This window comes from Psammomys obesus, unplaced genomic scaffold, assembly GCF_907164565.1.
Source record: "Psammomys obesus unplaced genomic scaffold, mPsaObe1.curated_primary_1811, whole genome shotgun sequence".
NCBI lineage: Eukaryota > Metazoa > Chordata > Mammalia > Rodentia > Muridae > Psammomys > Psammomys obesus.
This window is the reverse complement of record NW_026590677.1, coordinates 7,851,998-7,870,467: the sequence shown is the minus strand read 5'-3', so window position 1 is coordinate 7,870,467 and position 18,470 is coordinate 7,851,998. Positions and strand designations below refer to the sequence as shown.

The window sequence follows — 18,470 nt, the reverse complement described above, 5'->3', positions numbered from 1 at the left end:
TGCATGGTATTGGCATAGAAACAGAAAGGAGGATCAATGGAATCGCATAGAAGACCCAGAAATAAACCCACACACCTATGAATTCTCAATATTTGACAAAGAAGCCAAATCCATTCAATGGAAAAAAGACAGCATCTTCAACAAATGGTGCTGGACCAACTGGATGTCTACATGCAGAAAAATGAAAATAGATCCATATCTATCACCCTGCACAAAACTAAAGTCCAAGTGGATCAAGGACCTCAACATAAAACCAGATACTCTAAATCAGCTGGAAAAAAAAGTGGGAAACAGCCTAGAATTCATTGGCACAGGAGACAACTTCCTGAACAGAACACCAACAGCACAGGCTCTAAGAGCAACAATCAATAAATGGGACCTCATGAAACTGAAAAGCTTCTGTAAAGCAAAAGACACTGTCATCAAAACAAATAGACAGCCTACAGATTGGGAAAGAATCTTCACCAACCCTTTATCTGACAGAGGGCTAATATCAAGTATATATAAAGAACTAAAGAAGCAGAAAAGCAACAAACCAAGTAATCTACTTAAAAAATGGGGAACAGAGCTAAACAGAGAATTCTCGAAAGAGGAACGTCGAATGGCAGAGAAACACTTAAAGAAATGCTCAACCTCATTAGCCATTAGGGAAATGCAAATCAAAACGACCCTGAGATATCACCTTACACCCATCAGAATGGCCAAGATGAAAAACTCAAGTGATAGCACATGCTGGAGAGGTTGTGGAGAAAAGGGAACCCTCCTCCATTGCTGGTGGGAATGTAAACTGGTTCAACCACTCTGGAAGTCAATCTGGCGCTTTCTCAGACAACTAGGAGTAGTGCTACCTCAAGACCCAGCTATACCACTCCTAGGTATATACCCAAAATTTGCTCAAGTACACAACAAGGACATTTGTTCAACCATGTTCATAGCAGCTTTATTTGTAATAGCCAGAACTTGGAAACAACCCAGATGTCCATCAACGGAGGAATGGATACAGAAACTGTGGTATTTTTACACAATGGAATACTACTCAGCAATCAAAAAGGAAGAAATCATGAAATTTGCAGGCAAGTGGTGGGATCTAGAAAAGATCATTCTGAGTGAAGTATCCCAGAAGGAGAAAGACAAACTTGGTATATACTCGCTTATATAGACCTACAAGACATGATAAACATAATGAAATCTACACACCTAAAGAAGATAATCAAGAAAGTGGACACAGGCGAAGGTGATTAATCCTCATTTAGAAAGACAAATGGGATGTGCATTGAACTTATGACAGGAGTCTATCACAAAAGGCATCTGAAAGACTCTACCTAGCAGTGTTTCAAAGCAGACACTAAGACTCATAACCAAACCCTCGGCAGAGTGCAGGGAATCCTATGAAAGAAGGGAAGTTAGTATGATATGGAAAGGATAGGAGCTCCACAAGGACCAAATATATCTGGGCACAGGGTCTTTTCTGAGACTGACACTCAACCAAGGACCATCTATGGATATAACCTAGAACTTCTGCTCGGATGTGGCCTGTGGTAGCTCAGTAACCAAGTAGTTTTCCAAAGTAAGGGGAACACGGACTATTTCTAATAGGATCTCAAGGGCAGGCTGTTTGACCCCCACCCCAGGGGAGGAGCAGTCTGTTAGGCCACAGAGGAGGACTTTGCAGCCAGCCCTGAAGATACCTGATAAAACAGGGTCAGATGAAAGGAGAGGAGGTCCTCCCCTATCAGGGGACTTGGAAAGGGGCAGGGAGGAGACCAGGGAGGGAGTGTGGGGTTGGGGAGGGAATGAGGGAGCGGGATACAGCTGGGACACAGAGTTAACAAAATGTAACTAAAAAGAAAAATAAAATAAAAAAAAAAAAAAGAAGGGGAGTTAGTATGATATGGAAAGGATAGGAGCTCTACAAGGACCAAATATATCCGGGCACAGGGTCTTTTCTGAGACTGACACTCAACCAAGGACCATCTATGGATATAACCTAGAACTTCTGCTCGGATGTGGCCCGTGGTAGCTCAGTAACCAAGTAGTTTTCCAAAGTAAGGGGAACAAGGACTATTTTTGCTCAAGTACACACAAGGACATTTGTTCAACCATGTTTGTAGCAGCTTTATTTGTAATAGCCAGAACTTGGAAACAACCCAGATGTCCATCAACAGAGCAATGGATACAGAAATTGTGGTATTTTTACACAATGGAATACTACTCAGCAATCAAAAAGGAGGAAATCATGAAATTTGCAGGCAAGTGGTGGGATCTAGAAAAGATCATTCTGAGTTAAGTATCCCAGAAGGAGAAAGACAAACATGGTATATACTCACTTATATAGACTTAGATATCTTTTAAGGATCCTGCAGCCTAAAATGAGCATTCTATAGAAGGAAGGATCCTTCCATTTTAGCTGTTGATTTCCTCTAACTATCAGCCCCCAGAGACTGGTATTCTTTGAGTGCTCTATCAGCTACCTGCTGATGATTACTTACTTTCTTTCCTCTCTTCTTCCCTTATGGATACTATCTACTACCCTTACAGCACAGCTCCTGGAAAGCCTATGAACAATCTTCTTCCAGCTGCAGTGGCTTGGAATGTTCAACACAATTTTCAAGCACTATTAGTATTTTAAACACTATTTTCATGGTTTAAGAGGTTCTCAATGCCGTAAAGATGCCAAGAGCTTTCAGACTGGATGACTTTTAGACTCAGTCTTTTTTTTTTCCATGCTTAATTGGGGTTTAGCTGTGGATAAGGAGTCAGATTTTCAGCATCTCCCTTTTGCACAATTCTCGTGCTTTAAAGAGGGGGAAATTAACCCTTGAACACTACCTAGAATTTAGAGGACTACAAATTGGCTTCATTTCACTTAACTAGCTCTTGAGAGATCTCTGCTTTTAGTAGGGAAAGCATTTCTGGGCCTCCGCAGCCCCATGACTGTCATCATTTTCAGTGTCCCTTGTCCTCAGAAGAGTAGAGTTGACCATAGAAATTGACTAATTGTGATAGCTAATTTTGGTTTTCAAGTAAACAGGATCTAGAGTCACCTAGAAGACAAGCCTCTGGGTGTGCCTGTGAAAAATTATCTATAATTAATGATGTCCAAAGACCTGCCTACTGTGGGTGATAGCATTCTATGGACTGGGGTCCTGGACTGAATAAAAAGGAGAAAGTGAGATGAGCATGCACATTCATCATTCCCTGCTTCCTGACTGTGGATGTTACATGGCCAGCTGCCACATGCTCTTGCTGCCATGATAGACTGTATCTCCTAGAACTTGAAGCCAAAATAACTCTTTCCTCCCTTAAGTTGCTTTTATTGGGTATTTCATCACAGCAATAGGAAAACTAACTAATATACTGATGGGTCAAAGAATATTAGAAACAATGATGCTCTTGGCTAGTTTTTTTTTTTTTTTTTTCCGGTAGGGGAAAGGAACAGGGAAATAAGAAACCTAAGGATTTAGTAACCTAGAACGTCTGAGAGTCTTAAGACTGAAAATAGAGAAGCTGCTTCATGAGAGGAATCAGATGTCAGGAAAGTTACAGGTATATACCAGCCCTGGGGGAATCCAATAAAAGTATAATAGGAGTCCTACCCTTAAGATTCTATAATAATTTAGTTGGAACACAAAAATAAATACACTTGAAATAATTCATAATTTGAAACTAAAATGTGGTGCTGACAAAAACAACAAAACAAAACAAACAAACAAATAAAAACCTGCCAGAGAAAGGATAGTTCCATGGATTGACAACCTTTGTGAGCTGAGTGGGTGAATAAGACTGCATATTCAGCCAAAAGACTTTGTGCCCCAGCCATAATGTCTGCACCATTTAGAGAAGAGTCTGACTGAGTCCTGCCTGGCTTCGTGGAGGAAGTAGGGGGGAGGAAGCTTAATCATCACCACCTGTTGATCAGCACCGTCATTGATGGCCACACTAAATATTCATTAGGCATCTTTCTTATGTTCACACTTCTATTGGGAAGGCAGAGCAAGAAGAGTTGAAGGACTCATATAAGAAAGTATGTGGCTTATAAAAATAGGATAAGTAAAGGAAAATGGAAAATGAGGGCGGACAGGGGAAGTTAGAAATGGCTTGCCTGGGTTAGAGGTGACCTTTGAAAGAAGATTAGAGCTTTATTAGTGGAGAAAGAAATGGAGTGAGCTGTAAATGCCATCAACAAGGCACGGAAGGTGAGGTGAGCAGGATGAATATAGCTAAGTGAGCAAACCTGTTGGACTGGTGCAAAAGCTGTGCAGCATCCTAGCGTGGGTGACTAAAATTATAGAGAAACAGTAGTGATTACAGATAGCCTTGGATGTCAGACAGAACAACCAGTCATTTGCAAACAGAATAGGAAGTCTGTAGAGCTGTGCTTTGGGGGAGTGGTAAAATCATGGGGCATAAGGCAGAAAGACTGAAAGAACACTGCAGTTTTATCCTACAATCTTTATATCTTTATAGTTTGCTTTTCTGTGTTTGGATGACTAATTCACCCTGTCCTACCATAATGGGTAAGTTGGTCACCCTGCCTGAAACCTGCCTTGTAAGCTGCTTGCTAAAGCGATGATGCACACCTTTAATCCTAGCACTTGGAAAGCAGAGGCAGATATATGTCTGTGAGTCCCAGGCCAGCCTGGTCTACATAGTGAGACCTTGTTTCAAAAAACCACAACAAACAGAAAAAATAGCAAACTTAAACTAATAAAAATAAACAAAAAGGAAAACAGTTCAAAGAGATTATGTACTATTTACCATTGCTAGAGCACCCATTTTCCAATTAAACATTCTAAGCCATCAGCATTTTAAAGTTGTTCTTAATAGTATCACCTCCTTAAAGAGGCCACAAAAGAGGAAGTTGCAGCCTCTAAGCCAGCTGCTAGACCAGGGGCAGCTGTGCTGCAGACTACAACCTTTCCAAGTGATATCTGTCCTCCAGTCAGCCCTTGGGAAAGGATGTGACAATCGAGAGAATTTAGACACACACACACACACACACACACACACACACACACACACACACACACACACCGTGAACGACAAAGATTAAGTCTATCTTGAGGCCATCCTTTTGGTGGCTGCTTTCTGGTCACTCCTCCCACTGCTTCCTTTTGCTGGCTTCTGGTGGTAGGAGATTGGCACTGGGTCTGCTACATTTATATTACCTGGAGGCAGATGTTTTCTTTTTTTTTTTTTCTTTGGGGTTTAGGATTATGCAAACAAAGCATGAAAACAAAAGCTCAGTGAGGTGGGGGAGGATTGCCCTTAAAAATCCAGGCAATTTTTAGAGCTCTTTAAGATGTCTCTCTCCTGGTTTTACTAACAGCTCACTTGGCTCTTTATCAGTCTGTTTAGAATTTAGCACCTCTTCAGAGCCTTTTAACCAAAGACCTAAAAGTTTATTCTAAAGCTTCTGTCCTGACTTCATTTTGTAAGAGCAGAAATTAAGGCATATATGTGCTTTCAGTGTCTGTGGGCTGGCTTTGAGTTTTAATCTCTCTCTGTTTCAGTAGTCCCTTTGCTGCATATGGTCTTACCTGGACTGGAAACTATGACCCAATTCCCTCTTAGGCTCCTGCTTTTCTGATGTTATCTGGAGGGCAATAGGACCTGGGGAGGTTCAGCCCTGTGGCCAAGAGAGACACACCTGCCTAACCGAGTAGGTTGAATGAGTGTGGGAGCCAGTCCCTTTAGCTAGCTGCTGAAGGGAGGAGTAGAAGTGGGTGTCTGCTGCTGCTCCCAGAGAAGAAGAAAGCTGTAGCTGGCTCCCTCCTGGATCCAGAAGTCATGGTGAGAAACGCTGCTCAGGCTCCTTTTTTTGTTGCTCCTTGCTACGTGGAGCATCCTTTGGCTATTCGCCTTGGAACTCTGGCTCATTTTGTTTTGCCCCATCTGTCTCTCCCACACCCACAGCTAATGTCAGCACCACCCGCCCAAGTCATCCAGGTGCCATAGGTCCCAAAGCCCTGGACCAGCTGCAGTTTTCAAACTGTTTATTGCCTTTGGTAATAAACTGTCTCTGTGAAGACACCTCTCCAGCCTCTTCTATCGTGCACTGCGCATTCCGCTTCTTTCCGAGGAGATGTCGCTTGGGGACTGTGGTGGCATTACTCTGGCCCCCAGCTAGGGCTGTCTTAGGGGCGGGGCTTGGAGAACCTTCCTGAGCACACTTGCCTCCCAGCCAGTCTTGAGAGAGTGCTGGTGAGCCAGCGAGCAGGTGAGCTAATAGGCACAACTTAGCAGCAGGTTGGATGTATACCTAGGTGCTGAACCTGACTGTGCTTCCTCTTCTACCTTGGCTCAGTTCTCTGCTGACTTGAGAGGCCATACTGATGAGAATTGCTGAGGAGAAGCTGCTGAGTATTTGATGTGCCACCCCAAAGTGGCTACTACGTTGCCTGAGGACTATGAAAGGAGGCTGGGTGGAAACAGTTGTTCCTTGCCTTTTCACACACCTGGACCTGGACACCAGACTCCGTGCTGGGATGCTTTTCCAAGTTTCTCATCAAATATGTGATTGCATTCTAGGGACAATCGAGAGTGAAGTTCAAAGAGATACAACTGGACTCTCCATTGCAGACTCTCAAGTCTAGAAGAGAGTTGTCTCCTGTTCTGACTTGTTGGTCTTCTTTCGGGAACTTGACTTGACACTGTCCACCTGATTGATCCTTGGACAACAGTGGCTATTGGGGCTCTGTTGGCGATGGACAGTGAAGAGTTCTGAACTCCAGACCATAAAAGATTCTCCACAATGGATGGAGTGTATGAAATTCCTGAGGAGCCAAATATGGTTCCTATTTCATCTCTGGAAGAAGATGTCATCCGTGGACTTAACCCACACTTTACCTTTCCATTTAGTATCCTCTTCTCCACCTTTTTGTACTGTGGTGAAGCTGCATCTGCCTTGTATATGGTTAGAATTTACCGAAAGAATAATGAAACCTTCTGGATGACATATACCTTTTCCTTCTTCATGTTTTCATCCATTATGGTTCAGTTGACCCTCATTTTTGTCCACAGAGACCTGGCCAAAGATAGACCATTATCATTATTTATGCATCTAATCCTCTTGGGACCTGTTATCAGGTGAGCATTATTAAATCTCTCCCCAACCCCTTCAAATGTGTACATCGGGGGATGAAGCTAATATTTACATGACTGATACTGTGCTTCTAATCTAAATAATTCTTAAATTGCTTCTCACTCTGTTTCCCTGCCTACTGTCCCAAAACCTTATCTGAAATCTTGGGTGCAACAATAATGGCTTTTTGACATGTATATGTGTTCAAAAACCATGAGCACTAGAACCATAAGACTCGATTAGAGAGTTCTTACTGAGTTTATGTTATGAAAACTGGTATGGGACCAGCAAGTGTATCTACCTTGTGCTCTTGGGCTATATCTACCGAATGCTTTTTCACTTTATTTGGATTGAAACCCAAGTGGTGGGCATGCTAAATAAGTGCTGTTCCACTGAGCTATAGTCCTAGCCTCCAGAGTCTGTAATTTGAACTGTTATTTAATTGTCCTATGAAAGAAAACATTCATTCTTGCCTTCATTCTGTCCTGCATTCAGTTTTCACATTTCGGACTTCTTGGGATGTTTTGTTTATTTGTCTGTGTTTTTTGTTGTTGTTTTGGTTTGGTTTGGATTTTGGTATGGCCATTTTCAAAATTTCTAGATATATTTGACATCTGAAGAGTGCTTTATGTAATAGGTGGTAGTAAGCTGGTACTACAACCCAATAATATTTCTTGCTTATTTCTTCTTATGTTGCTACAATAAATATATGCAGATTGGCAGGAACAAAATAAGGTGGTATACCTCTGTCCGGATTTAGTAGCAAAGGGTGGTAGTATCAGGTATTTCCATTCAGATTGCTGTGAGCAGGGTGAGAACATGCTTAATTGTAGGGAGACAGGCATCTGTGCCCACAGAATCATCTGAATGCTATGGGGTTTGACAGTAGAGAAACATTGTGTAACTTATGAGGTCAGGAGAGAGGAATGGTTTGTCTTGACTGCAAGAGAGACAAACATCCACAGTCAGCTGAGGAATATCTGTCACCATGTTGATGCAACATGAAGATAGCTCATCATTAGAGATCTAAAACAGTCTGTGAAACTTCATAAGAATGGGACCCCATTAATAAAATTTATTATCTGCGAATATGTATTTCTATTTGTCAATGATAGTTCCATAAATATGGAAAATGATTATCAATTCTGTTTTAAACAAGGAAGAACTAGTTAGGTTGCTTCACGGAAAATATGGGCTATCTTTGCAAAGCAGTGGCCTGAATTAGGAGCTCTAGAGCTTAGTCCTCCCTTTATTACTCACTAATTGAATGGGCTCAGTGAAGATGCCATCTGTCTCAGTTCCCTCATCTGTAAAATATATGGTTTGGCTAGATCTGTGTTCCAAGTCCAGGTGCTCACAGGGGTTATGTGTACTATAAATGAACGAAGTAGGCCAAGTATTAGGAAATAGTCTCACATGTGATGATAAATGGAAACAACATCTCAGTGCTAAAGAAATGGAATACCATGGCAAATTGGAATCTGGGACGTGCCTGTCTGCGAGGCAGCCACTTTAAAACTCTAACTCATTGTTTCTGTGTAGGGATTCAGACTTGGTATTGCCAGATCTAAGTTTTGAGAAGTTAGTTTCCAAAACAGGGTTTTATGTGGTAGTTCATGATTTTAAATTTGAGAATTTACTAAAAGCAAAGTCTACAGTATGAGCCATATTATATACCTAATGTGCATACGTGACTCAGCTTTCCATATGTAACTTTTGGATTGGTTGATCTAAAGGTACTTTCCTATTCAAAGTTTTTGAAGTTATCTGTACACTGAAGACTTTAATTTGAATCATGGAATTTTAAGATGTTACTACAGACTCACAAAAACCATTTTTTGGTCCCTTTCAAAATGCAACATAACAAATTAGCAGTTGAAGAAGATTAAAGTACCCAGCCCTAAGTTTTTACTTTCTTTTTGTTGTTTGTTTGTGGCTTTCCAAGTTGATTTTGACTTTGCTCTATGTAGAGAGTTGTTCACTGTTTTCAAATTTGTCATTTCGCTTGTACTGCACATGGTTTGACTGAGAAGCATTTATAAGCCTCAGTTACTCTAAGCCCACAGAGGAAGAATAATTGTTTTTATTGAAAATTTTTATATATTTTTGAGATTTTTTTATGTATACTTTGTGTGTATATATATATATGTATATAATTTCAACTTCTCTCCCCTTCAACTCCTTCTGTGTCCCTCCCCATTTCTTTTCAAATTCATGATTTTTTGCCTCTAATTATTATTTTTATATATTTTATATATTATATAAATATATAATGTATATTTATGTATATATAATGTACATATATATAATGTATATATGTATATAGATATGTAATGTATATTTATATAATATATAAATACTTGTTGAGTCCATTTAGTGTTGCTCATATGTATATGTGTTTAATGTGGACCCTTAGCAACTATTAATTGCCTGTAGTTCTTCAGAAAAATGATTATAAACTTAGAAATGATACTACTTGTACAGTTGTTTTCAAGGCCATTCTTGTTTTCATTAGGTAAGAGTTTTATTTCTGCTATCAGGCAAATGAAGCTGTTTTTAGGGCATGTTCTCTTACATGAAATGCAACATGCTTCTGGAAATGGCTTACTATAGCTCAAGAGTAAGGCATCCCATATTTACTTAAACTCACAAACAGCCTTAGGAATGGAATCATAAACAAAATACTTCATGCCACTGGCACAATATTTCGTTAAACAATAGTATGGATGGGCTTGAAAATGTACATAGACATTTTATCCAAAATAGCAAATGTGTTGTAATTACTTCCTTCTTTCCTTCCTTTTTCTCACCCAGGTCTTACTGTTTGTCTATAGAAAGTAGAAATTTCAAGGCTGGGATGATGACTCAGTGGATAAAGCATACATGAAGATTTGATTTTAGGTCCCCAGAACCAATGTACATCTGGATCATTATTCCCAGTACTCCTACAGAGAGATAGGAGGCAGAGATAAGAGAATCTCAGAACTTGTGGGCCAGATATCCTGGTGTACAGAAAGAGAACTATCTCAAAAAAAGGTGGAAGGCAAGGACCAACACCCAAGGTCATCCTTTGATCTCTGTATACATAAACTGTGGCATATGTATGGCTCCCTACACACAAATAGACACATATGCACACACACATGAAAGTGGAAATTTCTTGTGTTCATATTGGAGCAGTACACATGAAAAAATATTCCTGGGGAATCTGTGGAAAATGGCAGCCAGTACTTACATTCATTCTAAATCTTTCTATTAACAGTCAAAAGCCTAGAAAGCACATCAGTCCTGAACTTGTCTTTAATCTGTTTTCCTATTAAATCATTCTCTGTTCTGACCTTCTGCATTTCTCACCTGCTTTCTCTTTTTTCATTCTCATTCTTTCATTTTGCTCAGCAAATGTTTATCAAGTTTCCACCATGTGAGAAAAGCTGGAAGCAAGATAAATAGAGCTTCTGTCCTCAATCTATTGGAAACGATTTCTAAATTTCTGCTACAGATAATCTTGTCAAAAATAGTTAGGTTTCCATTCTTTTCAGAGTAAGTGGGGGAAGCAGTAACTCAGGTGTAACAAAAACAGCATGCTCTAGTGCTTTTTTCTTATGTTTACTGCATGAGAACTGCCAAAGACTTTTGATTTTGATGGGGGAGGTGTCAGAGGGTCACAGCAGGAAATAGACTCTCAGCAAGATGTCAAGGGTAATAGGCTCTGGTAAGCTTGTTTTCTTCATAAAGAAAGAATCAGGTTTAAAAGGAATCTGTCCCAAACAAGAGACACATACAATAAAGAGATGTTTTCTTTAAAAAGCAGAACTTAAGAACCTCAATTATGAAGCTGAATGTATTTATTAAAGAATATTTGAATTTAGAAATTTAAGTTTTGAAAACCAGAGCCTTTCAGAGCCCTCATCTTTCTCTCTGAACATAGTACTTTTTAATACTTTTGTATTTGAGGCACATTTAAAAAAAATTCAGACATATTTTGGAGGAGATAAAATGATTCCTTGACTACAAAGAAGTATTTCTGAAATGGTGTTCTTAGGCAAGTGGGTGACCAAAGAGGGAAAAAAATTAGCCCTAATTGACTTGTACAAGGTATGGCCAACCCTTTTATTCATGTGCAATGGGCAGAAGAAAGGAAATGCCAAAAAAAGTGATACAACCTCCCCCAGATTTTTTCCTTTATGACGCCTTCTTTTCTTGGGACAATTTTAGCTAAGTTTCCATCATGCTTTACTCCCACAGGTGTTTGGAGGCCATGATTAAGTACCTTACACTGTGGAAGAAAGAGGGGCAGGAAGAGCCTTATGTCAGCCTTACTCGAAAGAAGATGCTAATAGATGGCCAGGAGGTGCTAATAGAATGGGAGGTGGGCCACTCCATCCGGACCCTGGCTATGCACCGTAATGCCTACAAACGTATGTCACAGATTCAAGCCTTCCTGGGCTCAGTGCCCCAGTTGACCTATCAGCTATATGTGACTCTGATCTCTGCAGATGTCCCCCTGAGTAGAGGTGAGTGGGGTCAAGAGAAGGGAGGGTTCTTAAACCAAGAGTCTTAGAAGTCTTGGCCTGAACTGTCCAATATACTGTTTACTCATGTGAAATTTAAAGAAAAAGAAAAAAAACCTACATTAAAAGCATACTTCTTCAGTAGTGATGTCTACATTTCAAATGCCCAGTAGCTACATCTGGTTAGTAACTTATTATCTTGGGATGGCATAGATCTAGAATGCTTTCATCATCATAAAATAGTTCTTTTGGACAGCACTAGAACTTAGGGAGGAAAAGAGCTCAGACCCACCAGAATTCTTAAACTGTCAATATTCATTCAGAAAGGCAAACAGGATAGATATCAGAAGAAGGTGAAAACAAGGAACAAGATAGGAGCCTACCACAGCGGGCCTCTGAAAGACTCTACCCAGAAGAGTATTAAAGCAGATGCTGAGATTCATAGCCAAACTTTGGGCAGAGTGCAGGGAATCTTATGAAAGAAGGGAGAGATAGAAAGACCGAGAGGGGATAGGAGCTCCACAAGGAGAACAAAAGAACCAAAAAAATCTGGGCCCAGGAGTCTTTTCTGAGACTGATACTCCAACCAAGGATCATTCATGGAAATAACCTAGAACCCCTGCACAGAGGTAGCCCATGGCAGCTCAGTCTCCAAGTGAGTTCCCTACTAAGGGGAATAGGGGCTTTGTCTGACATGAACTCAGTGGCTGCCTCTTTGATCACCTACCCCTGAGGGGGGGAGCAGTATTACCAGACCACAGAGGAAGACTATGAATGACAGTCCTGATATCTGAAAAACTAGGGTCAGATGGAAGGGGAGGAGGTCCTCCACTATTAGTGGACTGAGGAAGGAGCATGGGAGGAGTTGAGGGAGGGAGAGAAGGAAGAAGGGATTAGGAGAGGATGAGGGTGGGGCTACAGCTGGGATACAAAGTGAATAAACTGTAATAAATAAAAATTATATTAAAAAATTTCACAAACACACTTTCTGGCCACAGTATCAATAAGAAGAAAAAAATGGAGATTTTCCCTTGTCACTAGTGTGTACACTGTGTTGCTAGTTGCTTAATTTGTTTACAGATGGCCACCTTTAGAGAAAAGGTTCTCAAATATTTCTGCATATCACAATCATGTGGGAATGTTCTTTGTCTCTCTCTCTCTTTTTGTTTGTTTGTTTTTGTGATGTTGTCACTCTTTGTATTCCAGGCTGGCCTAGATCTCACTGTATAGCCCAGGATGACAATCCTCCTCATGGCAATCCTCCTGCTGAGCTTCCCAAGTGCTGGGACTATAGACAAGATCTGGCATGCCTGGTTTGGAAGGTTCTCCTTAAAATTTACCTTCCATTCTCAGACCTGAATCAATCACAGAGTGTGGGGAGGCCAGTAATCTGTATTTTTAAAAAGTGCCCCTGTTGATCTTAGCTAGTTTCATTAAAGAATCACAGATGTAATCATTTCCTCCAGTGGTAGTAGAGAGACAGAAAAGGGCTGTGGGATGAATAAGAGTCATCAGGCCTGGTCTAGGTCTGATCTTCTTGATGATCTCTGAGGAAGTTACAAAGAAGCCCCTGCCATATGTTTCTGCTTGTAAAAAGATGGGTCCCTAAATGAGTAAGACTTCTAGCAGAAGATTCAATGTGAGTCAGTATTGTCAGTGTCAAGATCAAATATTGTTAATGAGTTTTACCAGCCTGAGTTTGTTTCATCTGTTTTACGCAAATGCACATTCAGATGTGGGTAAACTTTGGACCATTTTTTTTTTTTATTAGTAAGTCCTGACCTTGTTTGACAAAGTCCTCTGACTCAAATAAATGCAAGGGGCCACCTCTATCCCCTTTGCTCCATTAACAATTGTTTCTGAAGTTCCATTGGTTTGGAAGCTTTATACAAGTGTACACTTGACAGTAGTTTGACAACATTGTCTGGAAATGTTGCTTTTCTTCCTGAGAATTTTGAGAGTGGGAAAATCATCTAATTAAAATATATGTACATTACAAAAGTGACAATGTGCAAACTGATTGACCTACAGGTAACTGTGTCCTTGAGAGCTATTAATTTATTATTATTAAACTATTATTAATTATTTTAATTAATTTAGTAATCAGTATCATTTGACATAAAGGAAGACTAGGAAAGGGTCACCTATATCATCTACAAGTGGGGATTAGTTATAGTGGATAAGGAATATATCTGGCCTTCCTCTCATATACATTAATATGGATGCCATGGGCCAAAAATTAAATAGGGTTTAAAATATTTTGAACCACACTGTTGTAAGTTCAGAAATTCCGTAAATATCAAATTGTGAGGGTGATGAGTTGTTGTTATCAATGACAAAATCAAGTAACCATATAGTATCTCAGAGACTTGGGAAACTGAGGCCTAAAGATATTCAGTGTCTTCCACAAGCTCTGTGAAGGATTCTACAGGACTACTTGAATGATTTTGAATCCCAAGCATCTATTTTGCTTCTGTAAATCAAAATATGTTCATTATTCCACAAACCTTTATGAAACACATACTTTATTTCAGACAGTTTATGTTATCTTGTAAGGATAAAAAAAATAGATATGGTCCCTTTTGCCTTCATGAGATTTCTACTACATTTTGGCACATACAACTGGAATGAATCATAGAAGACTAGTTTCTTGAAGAAGATACACAACAAAGATTAGACTTCAACTGGAAAAAGCAGTTTCTAGGCATAGTGGCCCAGCACTTGCAAAGCAGAGGCAGATTTCTGTGAGTACAGATTGATCTACATCACAAGTTCCAGGCCAGCTAGAGCCACAACACAGTGAGATACTGCTTAATAAAGAAGAAGCAGAGGAGGAGGAGGAGGAACAGAAGGAAGGAACATATATGCCTCCAAAGATTAGTAGTTGTTGTTTTTCAGATAATTCATTTTTCCTTTCTCACTTACTGTTCTCCCAGAATACTGTTTATTCAGTTAGGCCTGCCCTATACCTTTACATATGTCCTTCCTATGTCAGTGACTTCTTCTCAGTATTATTTATAAGACTTAATCATTTCGAAAAGTTTGTTTTGTATATTTCTATGATTAAACTCTTGCATTGTATGTTCATCCAAAATTTCTAAATTAGAAACTTAGAAAACAGAAAAACATCACCCAATGTTTGCCTGTGAGTCTCGCCATCAGTTTTGAGGTGCTACTGGGTAGCACCTCTCAGAGGACAACTCCATCAAGCTCCTATCTGTAAGTTTAGCAGAGCATCTTTCATAGTGTCAAAGGGTTGGCACTCTCCTATAGTGTGGGTCTTTGGTTGGGGCAGGCATTGGTTAGGCATTCTCTGCTCTACCTTTATCCCTGCATATCTTGTAGGCAGGGTAAATTTTGGGTCATAGTTTTTGTGGGTGGGTTGGTGTTCCCCTTTCTCTGCTAGGAGACCGGTCTAGTTAGAGTATGTCCTCTTCAGTCTCTGTAGCCTCTGCTACTTGGAGTCTCTGCTTAAGTACCCCTCATATCCTCCCTCAGGAACCTACCCTGAGTTAGGTCTCCAGCTTGTCACATTGATGTCCCACCCTCAGTTTCTCTTTTCTCTATAGTCCTTCTGTTCTCTTGCCATTGGTCTCTCCAGTTCTGTTCTCCACCCTCTTAACACTCTGTGACCCCTCTCCTACCTTGTTCCCTCTCTCTTTAGCCACTGCTTCTCTCTATTCTATCTCCCCTTCTGAGTGAGATTTATGCATCCTCCCTTGGATCTTCTATGTTTCATATCTTCTTTGAGTCTGTGCCTACTATGCTTATCCTATACTATATGGAAAAAATCCACTTACAAGTAAGTCCATACCTTGTGTGTCTTTCTGGGCCTGGGTTAATTCACTTGGGATAATCTTTTCTAGTTCCATCCATTTGCCTGAAAATTTCATGATTTCCTTGGTTTTAATAATTGAGTAATATTCCATTGTCTAAATGTGCCACAGTTTCTTTATCCATTCTTCAGTTGAGGGACATCTAGGTTGTTTCCAGATTCTGTCTGTTATGAATAAAGCTGCTATGAACATAGGTGAACAAGTGTTCTCAATGTGTGGTGGAGCACCTTTTGGGTACATTCCCAGGAGAGGTATAGCTGGGTCTTTCTTTCATATTGTTGAAAAGTGGGAGGAAAGAGAAAGGGACCTGGAGGTGACAGGAGCTCCACAAGAAGACCAACAGAGCCAAATAACCAGGGCCTAGAGGGGCTTGCTGAGGCTGAAGCATCAACCAAGGACCATGCATGAACTGGACCTAGACCCCCCCTACAAAACTGTAGCAGATGTGCAGCTTAAACTTCATGTGGGTCCTCTAGTAAGGGAAGAGGGGCTTCATCAGACACAGGCTCACTTACTAGCTTTCTCCTGCCCATAGGACTGCCTTGCCAAGCCACAAGGAAAAAGGACATGCTCAGTCCTGATGCAACTTGATGAGCTGGACTGGATGGGAAAGGGGGAGTTAAGAAGGGAGGATAGGACTGGGAGGGGAGTAGGGATGGGGCTGCAACAACAAGAGTATAAAGTGAATATATTTTTTTAATTTAAAAAGAAAACAAAAGCATACAGGAATAGTTTTATTATTTTTATTTGCTTATTTATATGATGTTGGAGCTTGAATCTGTGGCTTTCTTCATGATCAGCCAGAGCTCTGCTACTGAGTTCAAACACCATCAACATTAAAGAAGATATTTTGGGTTTATTTATTACATTTTTCTTCCTGTGTGTGATATTTTGTTTTACTGTATATATTTCAGGTCTACACTGGGAAGTTTTGATACTTCCTATAATTACTATTTGTGTGTGAACTCTTTCAGTCCAAGTAAAATATAATGCCAAGCTGTACATTAGGGTTTCCAAATGTAATCATTTTGTGACAGAAAGTTTGTTCCCTTTGGCAAAAATTCTCCTGTTTTCCCCCTACCCCCGAAAACGATTGCCTTCCTCTGTTTCCTTAAATCCGTCTATTTATGAGATTTTACTTATAAATGGGGTAATACATTATTATTTCTTAGTCTAGCTCAGTTCACTTAGCATAAAGTCTTTGATAATCATCCATTTTGTTGCAGCAATATAATTTCCTTCATATTATTGTTGGGTAATATCCCATTGCATATTTATGCCATTTTTTTTTTACCCATGCACCCACCAATAGACATTTTGATTGTTTCCATATAATAGCTGTTCTGTGTCTTGCTGCAATGAACAACATAGCAGGGAAAACATTTCTTTGAGGTACTGATTTCCTTCCCTTTGCATATGGAATTGCTGGATCATATGTTAGTTCTGTTTTTATGTTTTTTAGTTATATTCATGCTGTTTATCACAATGGCAATATCAATCTACATTCTAACTATGTATAAAAGTTTCATTTTATCCATACTGTTTTCAGATTTAAAAAAATTGTGTTCAGCTTAATAGTTATTAGGTAGCATCTTATTGTGGTCATTCTTTGTATGCTAGGCAAGGACATGCCCACTGACCTCTACTACCAGCTCTTACTGTGATTTTCATTTTCATTTCTCTAATGGTCTGTGATATTGAATATCTTTTTCTATATCTGCTAGACATTTATATGTCCTTGTAAAATGTTTATTCAGGTCCATGCTATTTGTATACGTAGCTATGATTATATGTAAGTCTGCTTTTAATTAAAGAATGCCTCAAGCCCTGTCCATCAGCTCTGAACCTCTGGTTCTGAATACAGGCTTTACCACAAACATCGACTGATTGCTTCTCTGTCTTATTCCTTATTTTGCAGTTGTGCTAATGGTTTTTTCCCTGATATCTGTCACCTATGGGGCTACCCTCTGTAATATGTTGGCTATCCAGATCAAGTACGATGACTACAAGATTCGCCTTGGGCCACTGGAAGTCCTTTGCATCACCATCTGGAGGACTTTGGAGATTACTTCCCGCCTTGTGATTTTGGTGCTCTTCTCTGCCACCTTAAAGTTGAAGGCTGTGCCCTTCTTAGTGCTCAACTTCTTGATCATCCTTTTTGAGCCCTGGGTTAAATTTTGGAGGAGTGGTGCCCAAATGCCAAACAATATTGAGAAAAATTTCAGCCGAGTTGGCACTCTGGTGGTATTGATTTCTGTCACCATCCTCTATGCTGGTATCAACTTCTCTTGCTGGTCAGCCATGCAGTTGAAGTTAGCAGACAGAGACCTTGTTGACAAAGGTCAGAATTGGGGACATATGGGACTGCACTACAGTGTGAGGCTGGTAGAGAATGTGATAATGGTCTTGGTTTTTAAGTTCTTTGGAGTCAAAGTGTTACTGAATTACTGCCATTCTTTAATTGCTGTGCAGCTTATTATTGCTTATCTGATTTCCATTGGATTCATGCTCCTTTTCTTCCAATACTTGCATCCATTACGCTCACTCTTCACTCATAATATAGTAGACTACCTCCATTGTATCTGCTGCCGCAGACAACATCGGGAAAGGGTTGAGAACTCAGAGCCACGTGGTGAGACTGACACAAGACAAAGTATTGTCTGATTATTTTTATTCTTCTGAACATTATAGCATGGGTTTGGGCTTGACAGGAGCAAGTGCGAAATTGAAAGAGAGGGTGAGACTCCTGTATGTGAGTACTCACAGGCCTGTTTTCTTGACTCATCTAGTAAGCCTAACAAAAGAAAAAGTAACTTCCAAATAGGCTTTACTGTTTATGATTGACTGGTAGGTTTGGATACCAGCACTAGTCATTGTTTATTTAGTTTGTTCTCCTAGTCAATTGGAATAACCTTCAGGTACTTCACTGAGACTCTACATTCCCAACTTTGTTCATTTGTTTGAGGTATTGTTGAGCTTCCATGGGCTGATCTGAACTCTGCCACAACATGTCTGTTCTGATCAGAGGATGTGACAACT

General features: G+C 40.0%; 1 protein-coding gene across 1 annotated transcript; it reads left to right on the top strand.

Moving 5' to 3' along the window:
* The first annotated feature begins 6,745 nt into the window (after positions 1-6,745).
* Positions 6,746-18,095, top strand: Xkrx (XK related X-linked). Its single transcript, XM_055608330.1, has 3 exons — positions 6,746-7,089; positions 11,330-11,598; positions 17,350-18,095. The coding sequence occupies exons 1-3, from the start codon at positions 6,755-6,757 to the stop codon at positions 18,093-18,095; spliced, it is 1,350 nt and encodes a 449-aa protein (XP_055464305.1). The 5' UTR covers positions 6,746-6,754.
* The last annotated feature ends 375 nt before the right edge of the window (positions 18,096-18,470 follow it).